The sequence below is a fragment of the Lethenteron reissneri genome, chromosome 30 (assembly GCF_015708825.2).
Source record: "Lethenteron reissneri isolate LAM-NWPU_2019-01 chromosome 30, ASM1570882v1, whole genome shotgun sequence".
NCBI lineage: Eukaryota > Metazoa > Chordata > Hyperoartia > Petromyzontiformes > Petromyzontidae > Lethenteron > Lethenteron reissneri.
In genome coordinates this window covers 4,438,253-4,459,275 of record NC_083808.1, presented here as the reverse complement: position 1 = coordinate 4,459,275, position 21,023 = coordinate 4,438,253, and the positions used below count along the sequence as shown (strand labels likewise).

General features: G+C 49.3%; 1 protein-coding gene across 1 annotated transcript; it reads right to left on the bottom strand.

The window, feature by feature from the left end:
• Nucleotides 1-8,285: 8,285 nt before the first annotated feature.
• LOC133349593 (prokineticin-1-like) lies at nucleotides 8,286-12,404 on the bottom strand. The gene is made up of 3 exons (XM_061563160.1): nucleotides 12,381-12,404; nucleotides 11,983-12,108; nucleotides 8,286-8,949 (listed from the first exon to the last, which is right to left on the bottom strand). Exons 1-3 carry the CDS (start codon nucleotides 12,402-12,404, stop codon nucleotides 8,812-8,814), a joined length of 288 nt encoding a protein of 95 aa, XP_061419144.1. The 3' UTR covers nucleotides 8,286-8,811.
• Nucleotides 12,405-21,023: the final 8,619 nt, after the last annotated feature.

Sequence of the window (21,023 nt, the reverse complement as noted above, 5' to 3'; positions counted from 1 at the left end):
GTTACTCACCAGTGACTCACGGTCTACCCGTACCCGGCCGCACCAGGGTCGCAAACGGGTATGGGTAGCAGGGTATCCGGTAGGGTACGGGTATCGGGTACCCGGTTGCGACCTTTGAGCTGCGGTAGCGAGATGTTAACGACCTCGCCTGGTATGTAGAAGGTCGATGGGGTTCGATCCCGACGCCTGTATATTTGTAGCTTACATGTCTCTTCCCATGGTCGTGTGGTTATTCTCCGTGTTCTCCAGTTTTTCCCACCACATTCAGGAACATGCATTTAGAATCTTTGACTGCTATAAATTTCCACGTGATAAACCAATTCGTTGAGCTATTGTGGCCAGGTGGCTTTCAACAAAGATCTCAGTGTGCCTTAGCTGGTAAAATAACAGTTTATAGTTTAGGTCAGCGTGGCCTGCACCACACTCTTATTTACCCAGTGCTGACATTTACACACAGCGCCAGGTACTAATTTTAAGACCGAGTTGGTATGTTTAAATTCTTTAGCACCCTACGTAGCCAACCGTGCTAATCGGAGGTACGAGTTGACCTAGGGAAGGCTCAGAATTGGTTCCGATAGTTGCCGCTGATGTTGCCCACGAGTCGGAAACTAACTGGGATGGAAAAGTTTTGTAGGGCAGAGTGCTAACCACTACACGACCGCTGCACACACATACGAAACACGCACAGTATGCCCTGCAGCTGAGGAGAGTAGGGGGAAGCGTTAATGTTACATGGTTAAACCCGAGCCAATTTAGGGTGGCCATGAGGGCTATGTTAAACTAACCTATTGCGTAGGGGAATAGCTGTGTTAGGGCAGGTGTGGGAAATATTTTCCCTGCTGAGGGCTGAGTAGGAGGACGTACAAATATTATTGTTTCCCGGTTTAAAAAATATAATTTAGTAGCCCGATCAGCTTTGCTCGGATGCTTGCAGTGGCGTGACGGATGAATCGTTTTTTTTGCGGGCCGTTTTGAAAGGGGTTAAGGCCTCGTGTTGTCGTGAACCGTATGCCATTGTGAGACGATCCGTGAGCCGTGGGTAACGCCACCCCTCTCTGCGTTAAGGCCACGTGAGAGACATTAACAAGGGGGTGTCGTCAAATTGTCGCCACTCTTGCGGTGAAATGCTCACACCAATTCCACGCGCCCGCACACTCGGTCACTGTGTCCGAGTCTTTTTTTCAAACACAAGCCCTACGTGAGAACGTCATTAGCGTAGAGAGATTTGTTGAAAACAACGGGATCGACGTACGACTGCGTCGGTGTTCGCGGTCGTGATGTGGACTTCTCTTCCACGCGCTGCAAGACTTTGTTGTGTGCCGAAGAAGCTTCCAGAACGTGGAGCGAAACGTCGGACATCGTGCCGAGCAAACACAGCGGGTACCACCCGAATCGCACATCGCGGACGTTCAGCACGACGCACGTGGCGCCGCGCTGTCTTTGCGGCAGAACCCCAAATTCTCGCAGCGTGAAGCGAAAAACGAATTATTCCAAAGCGGACGCGTGCTATAACATCTTTTTTTTATCGCACAAAAAAACCCGTGAGCCATCGAACGGTTGTTTACGTGCTCCGCTCGCTCACCGCAAGCGGCGCGATAACAAAGACCTTTCGGGTTTTAACTTAATACGCGTGGTCTCGGTGTGCGGTGCGTCCACACGGGTAACCTGTAACAACGTTTAACACGTAGGCTTTCGCGAACAATATCATCCATAATAGAGGTTATGCCCCCTCAACCCTCCCCATTCTGATAAGAAGCCCCATTGAGGTCAAACCCCCCCCCCCCCCCCCCCATCTTGACGGCGTGGAGACCGGACTGGTCCCGGGGGCTCGGGGCAGGTAGGTCGGTGCGTTAACGGGTGTCGTCGTAATCGCGTCTCCAGCGGACGCTTGTGGCGTCAGTGGGCTGAGCTTCGCTCCGTTGACAGACGGTTCGCAGCCACCCCCCCCCCCGGGAGGGAGGGCGGGGGGGAGATAATATGATCTCGACACCCGTCTGTTATTAAGGCGCTTGCTTTAAGCGACGCCGCAGAACGTGATGCGCGTGTAGTATTTAAATCGTTCAAAAATCCCAAAGCCACGTGGCTCGCTTTAAACTCAACATTGGCCACCTTGCGCCCCAGCACCTCGTGTATTTTATGAGAAGCGCGCCTTAAGAGGACTGGCTCGGGCAATCCATTAACGCAGCTCTATTGAAGAAATGCGTCAGGATATGTACCCCCTTGCAGACTTGTACGGAGGGGGAGGGGGCGGGTGTGTGGGGGGGGTGAATCTCTCAATTAGAACCTACAGTTGCATCCACAGAATTGATCCGGGTAATTTTCAATCGCTATTTAATTTCCAGGCGATAGTTTTTTTTTTTATCCACTGCATGATACTTTTGTAGGTGGAACAAAACGAGCCGCAAGTATCGTATTCAATCAAATGCGCGTGTTAGGTTTTTTTTATGTAGTTATTTTTTGTACTCTTGTACGGTTCGTCTCACATGCCCATAAACGTTCTGTCCATGGGCGGTGAGCACAGAGGTGGGATATACAGACCAGCACTGTTTAAAACACGTAGTTCTTTCGCGACTAATATCCACAATAGAGGTGTTTTGGGTCAAATCGTTAAGCCCGCCACCATACCAGCGACACGTCACGGGACTCGAATTGTGAATGTTGTTGGGTTTACTCTCCAACACACAAGCGGTGTGCTGTGCTAGGAACGAATTGGCACGTTTTGTTTACGCGACATACTTTACTAATTGGCTGTGTCGGGGTTTGGCGAGCTTAACGACACATTTATATTGACGCGATCTGACCCAAAAAAAGTCTACATGTACAGGGTGTTTTAAAAAAATGTTAACAATTATATGGGACTATCGTTTTTAATATAAAAAAATAACGGATAATACACTGTAACTTGATAACAAATTAATGTTAATAGCTTCAAAAAGTCAGAGAGTCTCTACTTATTCGCCATCATTCTCAACACATTCTGGAATCTTCTCCAGGTGGTCTCCAGAGCCCGGAGGCACATTTCTTGTGGTATTGTTGCAAATTCTCAGAAGTGTTCACATGTATTTTTGAAGCACCCTGTATTGTGCAGAACAACACTGCTCAGCATTTCCCTTGCAAAGCACGAAGCATCTCAAACACGACGCATCTTAAAACTCCCTCGCCAAATGAAGCAAAGAACATCGATAACGCATCATCACCCGTGTCGTTGAGATTCGAGACCTCTTGAAAGTTTAAATGTGGACATGTTTTGTTCGATCCAATTTAGTTCGTGAGTACATTTCAACGTTTTGAGAGTTGGGCTACGTCAATGGTAAATGCGTACGGGGTAGGGGTTGCATTTTGTTCATCCACTGCTGGATGAGGTGCTCCCCACGCTCTGGGGGTGATTGCTGATGCGTCACCGTGCTGGTTTGGTTGGTGAGTGCTGGGCAGGTAGCGTAACGGTACAGCACGTGAGTGTACTCTACCGCACTGCCCTCTGCTGCCCATCACGTTGCATAGCACCACAGCTGGCCAAGACGCACCCTGGTTGTGCATCACTGGTGGTCGCTCATGGATGCACCAAGGCCGTAGCCATGGAGTCAACATTGAGGGGGACAAAATCTTCCAGGGGGTCTGGGGTCCCCCCCCCCCAGAAAAGATCTAAATTTGAAAACGAATTTCTTGCCTAAAATATTTAAAAAAATCACTAACACATAGGATGGACTTTTTATTTATTTTTTACAATAATTTCTAATAGTGTATTGTATTACATTGCGCTGTTTTTTCTTTTTTACCTTTTATTGTTTCATTGTATGTAATGGCAGAGATTAGGGAGTCAAAGTACAACCATAACCACAATCATATAAACAGAAATCTATGCATTGTTATATGAAGACAAGTCCAGATATTGTGGCCAAGGTTTAGCAAATTGTTGTTTGAATTTACATAGCATAGCAATTTTTTAAATATTGTTTATAGCAATATATTGGGGGGACATTTTAAGCATATTTGATCATTGGGGGGATGTGTCAGCCGACCCATGGCACCTGGGTCTGTCCCGATACCTCCTGTCAGCGAGCCTTCGACACTTCACGTGGCCTCTTAAGTGCACCTGGCCTGGCACAGACGCCTTGGTGACGTCACCGTCACTTCGTGGCGAATGCCGGGTATTGGTTTCGGCTTCGTGCCGTTGTTGATTAAGGAACCATCACCATCTCGTATTCACCACGTGGTGTGTTGCGACTCTTGAAATACTGAGGGTTTTTTTGTTTTACCGAATTCGAAAAATGTCTCTTCTTGTTACTTTGGATGCCGACCCCTGGACCGAGCGGTATAGCGGCCTGGTGCAGAGGTTCAAGGTTTGAATCCATCGGGCGCCCTGGTTATTACTGCGGGTTATATTAACCGTGAAATTAACCCGCCGTCTGCTTCGAAGAGTATAGGCCCAGTGTGCGCTGACACACCGAGACATCAACACAAATACAAACCCCACAAATTACTCAATTGGGATAACGCACAGCGGGCATCGATTCCGACTTGCGAACACTCGGCAAGACCCTCTTGAAAAAGAGTCTTGAGACTCAATGCGGCTTTCCAATCAGAATGTTTATTTATACTGGAAGTATCCCATGAGCTACATAAAGCTATTTTTCATAGATGTCCAGGCGGGGCGGGTCATATCGTTAAAACAACAAACAATACAAAAACACGATAAGATTGCAAAGTATAGGAAAGGTAAACAAACCACTTTAAAATATATACAAATGAAACAAAACTATTGTTTTTTTTTATCTTACCAGGTAAAGCCCACTGAGCTATTAACTTGTTTTTCAGAAGCGACCTGGCCGCAAATGATAGCTCAACGAAGTGGATTATCGTGTAGTTGCCCTCTCCGCGGAAATGATCAATATTAAGCCTGTGAACTGTTTTAGTATCAGTGGCTAGCCGTATGCGTACACACACGCGGAGTGCACATTTCACGGGGTCACGACGCATCTATTCTGCATATCGTGTTCACCTCTTTAAATATATTTTTAAATCAAACAAACAAAAATATGAAACCACGCGAATAGCTCGCTCTGATGCAAATGTGATCGTTCCCGAGTGGACGTTCGCTCGTGGAGAATTCTCGGCATGTTCAAAGGTAAATTAATGAATGGATGAATCGGCAGGTTGTGCAAGTTGTGCGTGGGGAGGTGGGGGCGGGGGTTGCGCTGCCCTACGAACCCGGCGACCCGAGTTCCACTCTCGCTCACGGCCAACACCGGTGACGATTATCTGAACCGGGTCCTGGACCTCCCCTAGGTCGACTCAGCCCCAAATGAGTACCTGGTTCGGTGTGTAAACATCGCCGCTGGTTGAGACAAAGGCGGTCGGGCGTGGTGTTGGTCACCCACCGCCTCGTGTACCGTGCCAGCCTTCATAGGTGCCCGCTAACCGCACTTGCCCTAAGCCTGTTAAGGGTTATATGGGGGATATTTGGGGAGTTGAGGGTGTGCATTTGGCGTAGTGGTTAGCGCACTGCCCTACGAACCTGGCGACCCGAGTTCGATTTCCGAATATGACCAGCACCCGTGACGATTATCTGAACCGGTCCTGGACCTCCCCTACGTCGACTCGACCTCAAGTAACTATACCTGGTGCGGTGTGTAGACATCGCCACTGGTTGAGACAAATGCGGTCGGGCGTGGTTGCCGGCCACCCATCCCCTCGTGTGCCGCTCCGGCCTCTATAGCTGCTCGCTCACAGCACTTGCCCCAATAGTTTGTTGAGTCTACACTGGGGGGGGGGGGGGACCTTTGTCTTTGTTGCGTTCCAGACGCAAGGAGGCTGCATTCACGTCCACGCGTGTCCTTGCCCGAGGCTGCGCGCAGCATGCAGATGCGAGTTTCTCGGTGTATAATTTGCACAAATTCAATATTTCCGGCACGCGTGAGATTTGTTGTTTTGTTTGTTTGTCGTCGTCGTTGCTGCAAAACGAAACCATGCCAGGAGGTCGCATGCCTCCGGTAATAGTTTTATTTACAAGCACATCAGTCATACATGCAAAGTTCCCTTCAACCTATTAAATGGGTTGATAATTGTTTTTTTATCCTTTTATCTGGCAACAAAACTGACACTTTTTTTTACAAGGAGTCATGTTTGCATTGACCACAATACCTGCAGTCGGAATGCAAAAAAAAACATAACTCTGACAATGTATGCACTGTCCTTGAAATTGATTGGTCCACACCCGAGACAGCTTTTCTTCGAGCCTAGTCTCGCATGGTGTTGGACCAGATGACGCCAAAAGGCGCACAACTCAAAGACAATGCACCATCAGAGTATGAGAGCTCGGGGTAAGCATTTACACCATTGGAACCTCATTTGCCATTAGCAAAATACTGGCGAATGAGGTTCCAATGGTGCCATTAAATGGGTTCAAGGAAACCTTTATTTACTGCTGTGCTCACGGTATATACGTGGCAAGATTTTGGGTGATTCTTTGCTCGGAGGGCAGGTTAAGATAAGCAGAGTTGAGGTTGGATAGGGCTTGGATTGGTCACTCAGAAGTCGGCTGCGAGGCCACGCGGTCGTCAGCAGAGGGCAGTGCGATTCTTGTACTGTCCTGTGCTCCAAGGACAAAGATCTCCCGTATAGCCTTAGCAGACTGTTGGGGCAAGTTCCGTGAGCGAGAAGCACCTATGAAGGCCGACACGGCACGCGAGGGGTGGGGTGGTCACCACCTCGCCCCTGCCGCCTTTGTCTCCCCAGTGGCGACGTTTCAGACACCACACCAGCTTACTCGGTTGAGGCTGCGTCGACCAAGGGGGAAGCCCAGGGCTGCTTTGGATAATCGTCACTGGTGTTGGTGGCCGTGAGTGGGAATTGAACTCGGGTAGCCGCACTGACCAAAGTGGTGAAGTATGGTCAAACAACCCTCACGGTGTGGAGAGACCCTCATTCAGCAGTGGATTGATTTTCTTTTTTAAAGGTTGTACTTGTGCCTACTGTAGACGCGTTATATTGTTTGGGGTGACCCATGTCTGGATATTCAGATACAATGTGTATGTAGTTCCTTCCTGCATTTACTAAACCACAGTATCAACTAATTTTTTATTTTTATTTTACCAGGTAAGGCCCACTGCGCTATACAGCTTTTTTTCAGAAGCGACCTGGCCACAAATGATAGCTCAACGAAGTGGCTTATCACGTGGAAATGTGTCGCAGCCAAATACTTTGAACGCACGTTTCTAAATGTGGAGGGGAAACCCGGAGGACCCGGAGAAAAAAAACTACGCCGGCACGGGGAGAGAGACACGCAGACTCCAAATATACAACAAGCCTAGTCAGGGTCGGGATAGAACCCACGACCTCCTGTATACCGGGCGAGGTAGTCAACATCTCGCCACCGTGGCGCCCCATTATTGTTTACTGTTATACTGCGGTAAGCAATGGGGAAAGTCCCTAATGACAACATCGGAGGTTAGCGTTTAGATAGCATTAATCAACAACAACAACAACACAAAAGGTTGTGCTGGGTGGGACATGTCCAGGATCGAGGAGAGCCGACACAGAGACGGCCGTAGCATCGGAGTGGCCTCCGTGAGTCCGGCAACCGAGGGGGGGAGGGGGACACCTAAGAGCGGGCGGTGGGAGACTGCGAGAGGCCTGATCTCGAAGGTCGCCACTGGGGCAGCGGCTGCGGCATCAGGCGGAAGGGTCGGGGAGAGTTGGCGTTGAGGTGCGATGGCATCAACGCCTTTTGACAGGCGATGACGCCTTGGAGGTGATCGCACTTGCGGACTGACAAGAACGCCACTGGCAGAAAATACTCGACGTCGTAAAACAGCGGCACGGCTTATATAATTCGCTCCACGATTACCGCATACACACACACGCACTGTGCATATAAATAAATGTACATATAGACCAGGGTTAACAATGAGGCTTCAAATGGCTTTATATTTTAGTTTCCAATTCACCACTTGACTATGAACCTGCATGGACTCGACAGGTGACTGAACTGCACGTGACCTGACCTTTGTACCGACTCCGTTCATTGCTTAGTCGCCTAATGAGCCAGTGTGGCCTGCTTTGCTCATACAGGGCTTCATAAATATTGAACGATTAAATCACTCACAATGCACCTGATCTCACCAGTTCTTACAAGCTCAGCAGGTCTTTTGAACCACGATACAGTGCCTTGGATGGACGACCGCCACGCACAACCTGTGTTGTAGGCTGCAGGGGTTTATGTTGTGGGCAGCAGAGGGCAGAGAAGTAAAATACATTTTGTGTGTCGTGCTATATGTGCTCCTCTGCCCCCCCGCCTCCTTCGCCAAACCTTCCGCTGGCCAGCAATGGTGAAGTATGGACCACTGAACTGCTTTTCTGTGTGTTCAGTGTTGTCCTAACCCCCGCACCTCCGAGTAGCACGCTCGGCTACGCGCGGTGCGAAAGAAGGGGGGCTCTCATCCAGCGGTGGATTGACAACTGCGCCGTAGATGCGTCATTCAGACGCTGTCTTTCCGACAGCCCTGTTCTTCACCTGAGGACGGCTGCTTGCGCTGTGGCCGAAACGTCGTGAGAATTGTATTTTATTATGTTTTATTTTTATTATTTTATTATTTCCATTCTACGTGACTTTACCGAAAGAACCAAGAAGATGAATCCCTGCAGTCACGAAAGAAGCTTTAAATCGAAAAGTAATATATGGAGTTGAGTGATTCATGATCAGCCGTCGGAGAGGCGATGGCTGGCGATGGCGGTCATAGCGAAGTGCCCTGTGGCCGTTTCGTGCGCTGCGCAAGCCGCTGTCCGCCAAGTCGTGCCCCGGTCGACGCTTCGTCAGTTGTAGATGAGGCCCTCGATGATGCTGAAGCTGGAGGAGCAGCGGTAGCGGCCGGTCACCGGCGGAGAGCGGACGCACGCGAGGCTCGGCAGGCAGGGGCACACGTGGTGCCGGCGTCGGCCCCAATACGGCACCTGCGACGCTCACGGAAAAAGACGTCGTAAAGTTGCAGCAGCAGCAGCAGGAACAACATCGTCAGGTCAAATTTCGATTTAAAGCTTTCGTGACTGCAGGGATTCATCTTCTTGGTTCTTTCGGTAAAGTCACGTAGAAGGGAAGTAATAAAATAATAAAAATAAAACATAATAAAATAAAATAATTCTCACATTTTATTTTATTATGTTTTATTTTTATTATCGTCAGGTCACCCAACTTTGTGGAGGAAAGGCGACACACATTTCGCGCGGTGTGTGTGAGTGTGCGCGCCTCTCGTTGTGTGGCACAGGCTCGCGTGGTTTCAGCCCCGGTGGTGTCTCGTTGTGAGAATTCACCAAATGTCGACGCGTCTGATTTTTGGTGTTTTACTTCGTCGTTGTTAATGTTGTTGTCCTTACACACACACACCCCCCGGCTCGCCCGCACCAACGATCAGCACGGATGGCTACGTGCGGTGCAAAAAAAGTTCAACGTACACACGTAATACGTCGATCTCCCAGATTGATTGGTGAAGTGAACTTGAGTTTATTTGACATAATGTTCATGGGAAAGGTTTTTTGGATTAGATCGCGTAAAAATGAAACGTGACAGTTAGTCACTACTTCAGCACATCGGTGTGATGGAGAGTAAACCTGTAACAATTACAATTTGAGTGTGACTTTTTCGCTGGCGATTACAACCATCTTCATCAGGCGATTTGCCAGAGTTTTGTTCACGTGACAAACCTTACTAATTGGCTGTGTCGGATGGTGGTGGGATGACGACACATTTATATTTACGTGATCTAACCAAAAAACACGTATGAATAATATTGGTCGTGAAAGGGTGAGTGTTAAATTGATCGTATCTGTTTGCAGTACTTTCAGGGGCAAGGGATACTTGACGTTGTTAAAATGAAATCAAGATAAAACTCTCATCATCGTATCCCACGTGAAATTATCAAAAGGCGTTCGCGTGGAAAAGGCTTCCAGGTCTTTGCGAACACCTAACCCCTTTCATGAGGCCCTGTGGTTGTTGACAGAGAAAGTTTTTATATATATCAGACAAATTTGCCTGAGCTGTAAAGAGCTGTGTTAAGCAATATTGTATGTATGAATGCTCTAATTAACGCTAGAATTTGAATTAAAAAAATCAGGAAAGCCGCGTTAGCAGTGCTGTAAAAAGAAAATTTAAAAAACGACCCTCATCATTAACTCTGCCTTACATGTGGAGTTTTTTTTCCTATTACAAGGCGGTGTTTAATGACGAAAGCGGTTAGAATTTAGCAATTTGTGCTTATAATGTATTTCATATGTTAACTTCATCGCATGAATATGTGATTTAGAAAAATTCTAGTTGAAATATGACATGGGTAATTGGCCGAGAAAAGTGCAACATTTTTTTTGCAGAACCATGATCTTGAAAGTATAATGGACAATGCAGCAAATAGAAATAATAATGACCTTTATTTAACCCAGGAAATAGTCATTGAGTCTTAACTCTTTTTAAGAGGATCCTGCTTAATGATGCAATTCTATTCATGTCTATGTCAATATGTTCAGGAGCTAAGCGGTGCAAGTAGATATAATACGACACCACAACAGATAGTTTATTTACAGCCGAAAATATGATCATGCCTGGTGTGGCATATGATATCATCAAGCCGCATATACATTTAGACCACAAATAGTAACAGCAACAAAAGTGTTCCCATTTTGACAGCGCAGGGCAATGATGTTAGATACATGAATCGCCTTGCATTGCGGATCTCAACGCACTGTTCAGGAAAGAAACAGGCACTCGGCATGAAAAAGAACTCGTGAAACGAAAAACTAAGACGCGGACAACAAAAATAATAACCCATTTTGCCGAATTTGATAACATTTTAAACAAGTTTGAAGACGAGCTTTTAAACAAATATGTCTCGCAAGACATCTCGGAGGAGGAAGAGTTCAAGAGTTTGGGGGCTACACGGGGGGGGGGGGAAGTAATGAGGCGACTCCACTGGTTTCACCCTTGTTTAGGAATCATCAGTGCAACTATATCCATCACTGCCGACTGCTGTGACATGCTCGGGATGACGGGAGGACCGAGGCGAGGCAATGGTCTGGAAACCACCGCCTGCGTGTACGATTACCCTGTCGCTCTCCTGTCTGATGAGTGCCTCGTCACTTACAGAAAGTGTTAGAATTGCTTTTCAACACTGATCTGTGCATGCGGGCAATCCCACAGCTTTGGGGGGAGGGCGGGGGGGGGGCTTTAGGGGGCCAAACCCCTCCCCCCGTCCCTCCCTCCGTTCCTTTCTGAATGATTAGGCCCCCGTATACATTTGTATAGTTGTCGAGAAAATGTGGCAGTAATGATAACAAAAAATATAATACTTTCTTTTTATTTCGCGTCATTCATGCTAATTGCATCCCATAACGCTAATTGCACCACGTGACGGCCGTAATAATGACAGTGATTTTATAGTGATGATGATTATAATGGCAATCTGGGCGTGGGGTAGCCGGTTATAGGGCACCCACTTCCTCGTGTTCCGTGCCGGCCTTAATAGGTGCTCGCTAACAACACTTGCCCCAAAAGTCTATAAAAATACTATTTGGGAGATCTTTGTGTACGACAATGATGATGATGTTTATGATGCTAGTCTTTCGTATGGCTGATGTAGAAGATGCAGAACAACAACTACAATTTCACATCGAGGTGGTCAAGCCAGACAACCGCGTCAGCAGCAGCGGAGTGCGTCGCTGTTGATGTCCCCTTCGTATTTGCGGTTCGGACATTGCGTCGTCATACGTTGTACGCTCTGTTCTGGATGACCACAGTCGCACACTTAATTTGGCACTTGTGCATCGGGGTATCCGCATCTGCCACGGTTTGCGCAGTAGATGCGGTGGTCTTTCACAAGGTGCTTTGGCAGTGGGGAGGGCCGGAACAAAATGAAAATGAGTGCGAATACGTGACGGAGCTAGCCAGAGCAGTGATGGGTGGGTGGCGGTGGGTGGCGGTGGGGGGGGGGGTATCGTCACCTTGTGGCTGTACGGGTGGCACAGGTCCTGCCTGCCTCCCAGCGGCGTGCACACGCGAAGTCCCCACAGCCACAGGCTGGTTGCACAGCACGTGTCAGCGGGGCACTGAGAGTCTCTCTCGCACGCCTGCACCACACACACACAGCAGGCACGCAGCGCGTAGCGTAAGGGGGCATACATTCAAGTACGAAGACACCCCCCCACTCCCATCTGCGTACGTACGCTTGACGTACCCCCCCCCCCGGCCGATATTTAATTCACGCAGAAACGATCAAGGATTAATAATATGCACGTGTTTAAGCAAACGGATAGTCCACCGCCGGACTATCTAACTAATTTGAAGGCCAATGGAGACAAATTATTATCGAGGCTTCACCCCCCCCGTTTCCTATGCGTACGCACATTGTCAGCAGACCCCCCATGCGCAAGGTACGCGTTTGGGTTAACCCCCCCCCCCCCCCATGCGTACGAACTAAGTGGATGGCTCCTAAACCACCAGCCCCGCCAGCCAGCCCCACAGCATTGCACACAGACAAAGATCACCCACCGAAAAGTCGTAACACACTGTTGGGGCAAGTGCCATTAGCGAGTAGCACCTATAATGTACAGTCTACTAAAGTATTTATTTTATTTTACCAAGTAAGGCCCACTGGGTTATACCGCTCGTTTTCAGAGGCAAATGAAAGCTCAACGAAGTGGCTTATCGTGTGGATGTTTATCGCAGCCAAATACTAGAAATGCACGTTTCTAAATGTGGAGGGAAGACCCGGAGAAAAATCCACGCGGGCACGGGGAGAGAGCCACGCAAACTCCAAATATACAGCAGGTGTCAGGGTCGGGATAGAACCCACAACCTCCTGTAAATCAAGCAAGGGAGTTAACATCTCGCCACCCAGGCCAGCCAACCCCACAGCATTGCACACACCCAAAGACAAATATTCCCCCGCCCAGGCTCGTGTGTAGCCTTAACAGACTGTTAGGGAAAGTGCTGTTAGCGAGTAGCACCTATGAAGGGGCCGGCATGGCACACGAGGGGGTGGGTGGCCAGCACCACGCCCGGCCGTTTTCGTCTCCCAAGTGGCGATGTTTTTACACAAGGCACAAGGTACTCATTTGAGGCTGAGTCGTCCTGCACACCCAGCAGATAGTACACCCAGCAGACAACAGATGATTTCTCACACAATACACAACGACCCATCACAGCTCCTCCAGTGTATATACATCTGTACCCAGCACACCCAGTATTTAGCATTTAACACATCTGACACCCAGTGTACCCGCACACACAGCAGCCAACGCAAAGCACACCCAGCGCCCTGCACCTAGCGTACCCAGCTGCCAACACAGAATAACACCGAGCAGATGACATACTCACCAACATCTAACACGGCACACTCGGCACACTCAGCAGCTGATAACATACCCAGCAGCCAACGTTCAATGCGTAACGCACCCAATACACTGACACCACATAGCAGCCAGTGCACACAGTATTGTCAACGGGCAACACACTGCACACCGAGCACCCAGAAATCGTACGCCAAGTACACCTTCACAGCCAGCCGGTGACATATAGAACACGCAATTCTCAGCACATGGTAATTCTCAGAAAAGCCAACACGTAATATAATGAACATATGTTGTACACAGTACTCGTTACATCCAGCAACAATACACGCGACACCCGGTTATCTCTGACACGTGGCATACCCAGCCGCCAAAACATCGAGTGCACTCAGCAGCCAAAGACACACCGAGAAGCCCACAACTCGTGTATCCAGAAGCTAGAGTACGCAGACAGGTAACAGGCAAGACTGCTTCATGAATGACCAGGTGAGAGCCATTGAAACTTGGGAGACTTGGTTATAAATTCCACTAAAATAAAGCAGGCAACACAGCAGTTGCAAAACATTTAAATGTCAACAATAAACACTTAACATTGTACGTGATATAATGCACAATTTGTAATGCTAATTATATTTTCACAAATCGGCAATCTTAACAAGATGAGGACTAATTGAGGTCGAATGCAATTCTACAAAAATAAACACGTTTAGATTTGCCAAACGATGAATCGAGGTTATTGCGGGAACCTAATTGCGAGTGAGTATTCATCGAATGGAAGAAGAGAGGCGAAATTGTTCCGTGGTTGTGAAGCGCTGTGCATGATGCAGCATTCTCTAAACCTAAGCTGAACTCTTCTTGGTTCTTTCGGTAAAGTCACGTAGAATGTAAATAATAAAATAATAAATTTCGATTTAAAGCTTTCGTGAATGCAGGGATTCATCTTCTTGGTACGTGACTTTACCGAAAGAACCAATAAAATAAAATAATAATTATTATAAATAATTAATAAAAAATTTATTATAATTATTAAAAATAATTATTATTTCCATTCTACGTGACTTTACCGAAAGAACCAAGAAGATGAATCCCTGCAGTCACGAAAGCTTTAAATAGAAAACTAAGCTGAACTCTCAACACACAACATTGTAAATGGTGAAGAGCACATAAGGATCACGAGCGCTTGAATTAGGTATAGACCAGATCATATTAATCATCATAATGTTCCAGTGTCTTTGTCAATCCACTGCTGGACAAAGAAGGCCTGTCGGCTCCGTGTCGCTTCACGGAGGGGTTGCTTCACCATACTTTCGCAAGGCTACTCAGCGGTGGTGGATTGGTGAACGGGAGGCGCACTGCGCCATGAACCCGGGGACCCGAGTTTGGTTACTGGCCCACGGCTAACATTGGCGAGTGATATGTGAACGCAGATAAGATTGATGATAATTTCTTAGCAAACACTTCTAGAATGAACTATGACCACGGCGGGTCCCTCTGTGTTGATAGTGACAAAGGAGCTAGCTTCAGTCTAAAGGTTACAGAGTGTCTCTCTTTTAAAATACTGGACTATTTAAATATACGACTTGTGGGTACGATAAGTCCTCGATTAACGCGTGGTTCACACGGCGTGTTTTCGCTATAACGCGGTTCTTCCATTAGGGGACATTTCCGCACAACGCAGAACGCGGCCGTTACAACGAGGAACGCGCCCGTTGGAACGCACCCCGTTATAACGCGGAACGTGTACCGTTATAACGCGGTTTCTGAGCGCTGGACAACGAACTACTTGTGTTGAGCTGATCGTCTGAGCGGAGCGATACAGGACGTGGAATGATGCAGTAACGCGGCGGCGGCGTGCTTTACAAGGAATGTGTTTACCACGTTATACAAGGGCCCACTGTATTTATAAACTAAATTACATCGCCACAATCAATGCGGTTGCACGCACCAAGGTGGATGCAAAAATTCCGGTGGCCGGTGGATAAAGAGAAAACCAAGTTGTTGTTTGTGGTAGAAAACAAAAATCTATCCTTTGGTTCTAAATTATTTAGACGTTGTTGTAAGAGAGTGCAAAGGTTCAAGTGAGAATCAATGCAGCAGCTGCATATTTAAAGGGTTTCATATTTCAGATGGTGGAGTTACATGCACGCACATTGAAGTGAATACTCCATGCAAACAAAGTCATAGATCTACCACATACCCTTTAACAGACAGTGGGGGCAAGTGCTGTTAGCGAGCACCTATGAAGCACACGAAGGGGGTTGGATGGCCAGCATCACACCCGGTGGCCTGATGCGGTTCAGGTACGCATTTAAGGCTGAGTCGACCTAGGAGAGGCCCAGGGCCAGTTCAGACATTCATCACCGATTTTGACCGCGTGCGGAAAATGGAACTCGGGTCGCCACCGCTCCCCACTGCCGCATGCAACAAGCACGTGTGATTATCATGAAGAGCAAGAGTAAGAAACTTACCCCAGTGATGACAGCGCCGTCAGTCAGAAAGCAGAGGGTGCATAACAGGGACACACAGATGAGCGTAACTTTCATTGTTGCAAAACAACCGCTTGATCCTTGAGAAGGAAAATGGTGTGTCTTAATAGATTACAGTACACGTACAGTCTATATATACTGTATAATTGTACCCTGATAATTTACTGATGCACGCACACACGCTCTCTCTCTCTTTCTCCCCAAGACACCGGGCAGACAATTTTTACCTCCTTCCAAAAACTCACCTCTTATATTTTATCATCATCATCATCACCACCACGGCGCAATGCAATGAGCAAATGAGTGGATGCCTTCCCACGCCGCTTTCATCTCAAGTCTCCAATAGGGATGACACCCGCCGTGTGTATGAATAATGCATCACCACTGCTCGCTACACGGGCTACTTGCGTGCTTGCTGACCCTCGGTGTCTCACTGCTCAAGAAACATAATGACGATACAGCAGGCGCAGTAACAATGAAAGCTAATTATTTGGTTATGCTGCTGCTACTGCTGGCAGCATCACTCACAACAACAACACCAATACTCAAAATATATAAGTCAATACAGCAACACTCGGTGGCATTCAGAGAACTATGTAATGGACGACGTTTCGGGCAATGGTCCTTCTCAATAGTACATGTGAAGAAGCACAACCGTTTTTAAAACACTATTTTTTTTAACTAGGTAAGCCCACTGAGCTCTATAGCTATTTTTCAGAAGCGACCTGGCCACAAATGATAGCTCAACGAAGTGGCTTATCATGTGGAAATGTACGGCAGCAGCCAAATGCTCCACGCGCACGTTTTCCAATGTGGAAGGAAAACCCGGAGGACCCGGAGAAAAATCCGCACGACCACGGGGAGAACATTCAAACTACAAATACACAACAGGCATCAGGGTCGGGATCGAACCCACGACATCCTGTATATCAGGCGAGGAAGTTAACATCTCGCCACCTTTGTCAATGCACCGCCTAATTCTAGATTTGAAGCTTTCGTGACTGCAAGGATTCATACTCTTAGTTCTTTCGGTAAAGTCACGTAAGTAAAACATGAAATTAAAATTAATAAAAATAAAATAAAAATCACGACGTTTCGGAGGCAACACAAGTCTCCGTCATCAGGTGGGACCGTCACAGCCAGATTTGTTGCATCAAGTGGTGCTGCATCAAGTGGTGATGCAGCAAATCTGGCTGTGACGGTCCCACCTGATGACGGAGACTTGTGTTGCCTCCGAAACGTCGTGATTTTTATTTTATTTTTTATTAATTTTCATTTAATTTTTTATCTACGTGACTTTACCGAAAGAACTAAGAGTATGAATCCACCGCCTGTTTGAGAGTCCTCTTCAATCCGTTTTGGTGTCATGGGGAGGGGAGGGGGGGAGGGTTGTGTGACCATACTTCACCACGCTGCCTAGTGCGGGTTGGTGAATGGGGCTGGGAAGCAACGCGCCACAAAGTCCATCCACCGAGGAGATGGAGCGATGAGATCGGCTCGTGCGCAGGAAGGAGCAAGCTTATTATTGCACGCAAAATCGTGATGGCGACGGTTTGGGGAAGCCTTCATCCACCAGTGGGTAGACCACGACTAATGGTGATGATAATGATGGGTGTTAATAAAACTCGGCTTACAATACAGGTCGGGGGTCGGCTCAGCCTATCATCACGTTGGGTCCATAAAATTAGTATCACTTTGTGGGCCAGTGGGTGTCCTGTTACATTGATCGTTAACAAAAGGTGGGTTTCACACTTGCACAGGAGACATCTTCGTTGCTGTTCTTCTTCCACGCAAGGTCTTCCATTTGTCGTCTCACCCCGTAAAACTTTTTACTGGTAGGAACCTCCTGGTTACACCAGCCTACAGGGGATTATTGTGTCCGTCCGTCGTGCATCCAAACATGGGAGGGGTGGGGCTGGGTGGGGAGGGTGGGGAGGGGCTGGGTGGGGGAGGAAGGGGTGGGGCTGGGTGGGGAGGGGCTGGTCACCCCGTGGTGTCCTTATAAAACTCAACGTTTAACCTACTCTCGCCGGCTTGTGCCCGCCCTCACAGTCGGACATATTTGCGGAATACACCACGCCGCCGTTGACCCTGGCCATTGACCGAGCAACCCAACGTTCCTACCAGCTCCCTCCGCAGGAATGTGTTTTATATTCCAATTGTGCCATCTTTATCAAATCGTGAGATGTTAAAACACTGCATTCGATGCTCTCGCGGAGAGCCCGTGGAACAATCACTGCGCGTTAGAGAACATCTTCTGGAGGATGATTGACCAGGTGGTCGTGAGTCCGCGGTTGGTTCTGCCCCCCCCCACCCTCCGATTAATACCGAAAACAACAAAAACCTTGTACCGCACTTGGCACCGTCTGGTTCACATTGGACGTCATACGTGTACCGTGACGTCATTCGAAGAAGAGCGAAGCCATTGTGTCGTCAGCCGCGTGATCCCGAATTTGCCAAATAAAAAAAAACGCCGCAAATGACTCAAATTGGGGGAAAAACCGCATGGCCACATGATAGCTCAACGAAGTGGCTTATCATGTGGAAATGTATAGCAGCCAAATACTCTTTAAAACTCGCGTTTTTAAATGTGAAGGGATAACCCGGAGGACCCGGAGAAAAATCCACGCGACCACGTGGAGAGAGAGAGACATACAAACTCCAAATATGCAGCAGGCGTCAGGGTCGGGATCGAACCCACGACCGCCTCTGTATACCAGGCGAGGTAGTTAACATCTCGCCACCGTCTTAGTCGATGTGGTGTGCCGGGTGGGTGCGGAAATGTGTTCTGGGTCGTAGAATCCAAGTAAGCCCTTACACGTGTTGTATGCTGTATTGTGCGGAGCGGTGGCGCAGTGGTTAGCGCGCTGCTCGACAGAACCCGGCGACCCAAGTTTGATTCCAGCTCACGGCCAACACCGGTGACGATTATCCGAACCGTTCTGGGCCTCCCCTCGGCCGACTCAGCCTAAAATGAGCACCTGGTGCGGTGTGTAAACATCGCAACTGGGGATACAAAGACGGCCGGGCGTGGTGCCTTAATAGGTGCTCGCTAACAGCAGTCTGTTCAGGCTATAAGGAGGGAGGAATGGGGGGGGGTCCTTTGCCTTTATATTGCATAAGGGGCCGTCCATAAATGACGTCACGCGATTTTGGACGATTTTTGACCCCCCCCCCTCGTCACACCGCGTCACAAAAAGTCAGACCCCCCCTCAAATATTACGTCACAAAGCTCTGCCCCCCACCCCAAAAAATAAAACATGCTTCAAATCGCTTTAAACTATTGTCATTGTAGTGCGTATTTAATGTGGCGCTGCACTCTGATGTTGTAGGAGTGTTGTTATATCAATTAGTGTTGTTATAACAATTCCATATTTATTTAAAGTTGCGCATTTTGATGTGACGTCACACTTCTCAAACCCCCCCCCCTCGTCACACATAGTAACAAATATCTGACCCCACCCCCCCCCCCCTAGGTGCGTGACGTCATTTGTGGACGGCCCCTAATAATTATATTCTTAGGTTTTTTCGGTAAAGTCACGTAGGTAAAAACATAAAAAAAGTAAAATAAAATAAAAATCACGACGTTTCGGAGGCAACACAAGCTTCCGTCTGTTGCCTCCGAAACGTCGTGATTTTTATTTTATTTTACTTTTTTATGTTTTTACCTACGTGACTTTACCGAAAAAAACCTAAGAATATGAATCATTGCAGTCACGAAAGCTTCAAATCTACCCTAATAATTACTTCTCCACACTGGAGATTCCAATTGAGTTGTAATCCAACTCTGCTCGTTGCCCAGAGCTGGAGCCGCAGGGCCACTTCGTGCGTCCAGCCGGAGCCGGCTCAGCGCGGCCCTCGCCCGGCCAACGACGGCCTCCGATCGCCGCCTCGCAACAACGCGGAGCGGCACGTGGGAGAAGGCGGCTCGCAGCCAATCAGCGCCGCGCTCTCGTCGAGTGACGCGCAATCACACCCCCCCCCCGCCCCACTGGCGACGTTAGGATGATTGTGATTGGTCGAGCCCTGCGTGTGTTGTTGTTGTAGGGGGTGGTGGCGGGCGGGGGGGGAGCGGTGGTGCAGCGATTAGCACGGTGCACAAAGGACGTTGGAGGCGATTCGGAGATCGATTTCCGTTCACGGCCAACACCGGTGCCGATTATCTTGAAGCGGTCCTGGGCCTCCGCCTAGGTCGACTCGGCCTCAAATGAGTACCGAGTGCGGTGCGTGTTCATAAAAAAACATCGCCACTAGGGGAGACCCCACCACCACCTCGTGTACCTTCATAGGTGCTCGCTAACAGCACTTGCCCCATCAGTCTGTTAAGGCTACACGGGTACACGGTGAGCGCGTTGTATGACGAACCAGGCCACCCGAGTTCGATTCCCGCTCACGGCCAACGCCGGTGACGATTTAACCGAACCGCTACTGCCGCCTCCCCTAGGTCGACTCAGCCTCAAATGAGTTCGGTGTAAAAAAAAACCCCATCGCCATTGGGGAGACAAAGGCGGTCGCGCGTGGTTTGCTGACCACCCCACCCCCTCTTGTGCCGTGCCGGCCTTCGTAGGTAACTGTTCTACTCGTAAACAGCACTTGCCCTAAGAGGCTACCTGAGGCTACACGGGGGATCTTTGTCTTTGTGGTGGGTGGCTGAAGGGGGGTTGGGGGGGCGGGGTGGGGGGGTTGGGTGGGGGGTGGGGGGGTTAGGGGGCGGGGGGGTTGAGGGGCGGGGTGGGGGGGTTGGGTGGGGGGTGGGGGGGTTAGGGGGCGGGGGGGTTGAGGGGCGGAGTGGGGGGGGTTGGGTGGGGGGTGGGGGGGTTAGGGGGCGGGGGGGTTGAGGGGCGGGGTGGGGGGGTTGGGTGGGGGGTGGGGGGTTAGGGGGCGGGGGGGTTGAGGGGCGGAGTGGGGGGGGTTGGGGGGCGGGGTAGGGGGGCTTGAGGGGCGGGGTGGGGGTTGGGGGGCGGGGTAGGGGGATTGAGGGGCGGGGTGGGGGGGCTTGAGGGGCGGGGGTTGGGGGCGGGGTAGGGGGGATTGAGGGGCGGGGTGGGGGGGCTTGAGGGGCGGGGTGGGGGGGTTGAGGGGCGGGGTGGGGGGGTTGAGGGGCGGGGTGGGGGGGCTTGAGGGGCGGGGTGGGGGTAGTTGAGTGGGGGGGTTGAGGGGCGGGGCTTTGAGGGGCGGGGCGAGGGGGAGCGCGTCCGCTGTGGGAAT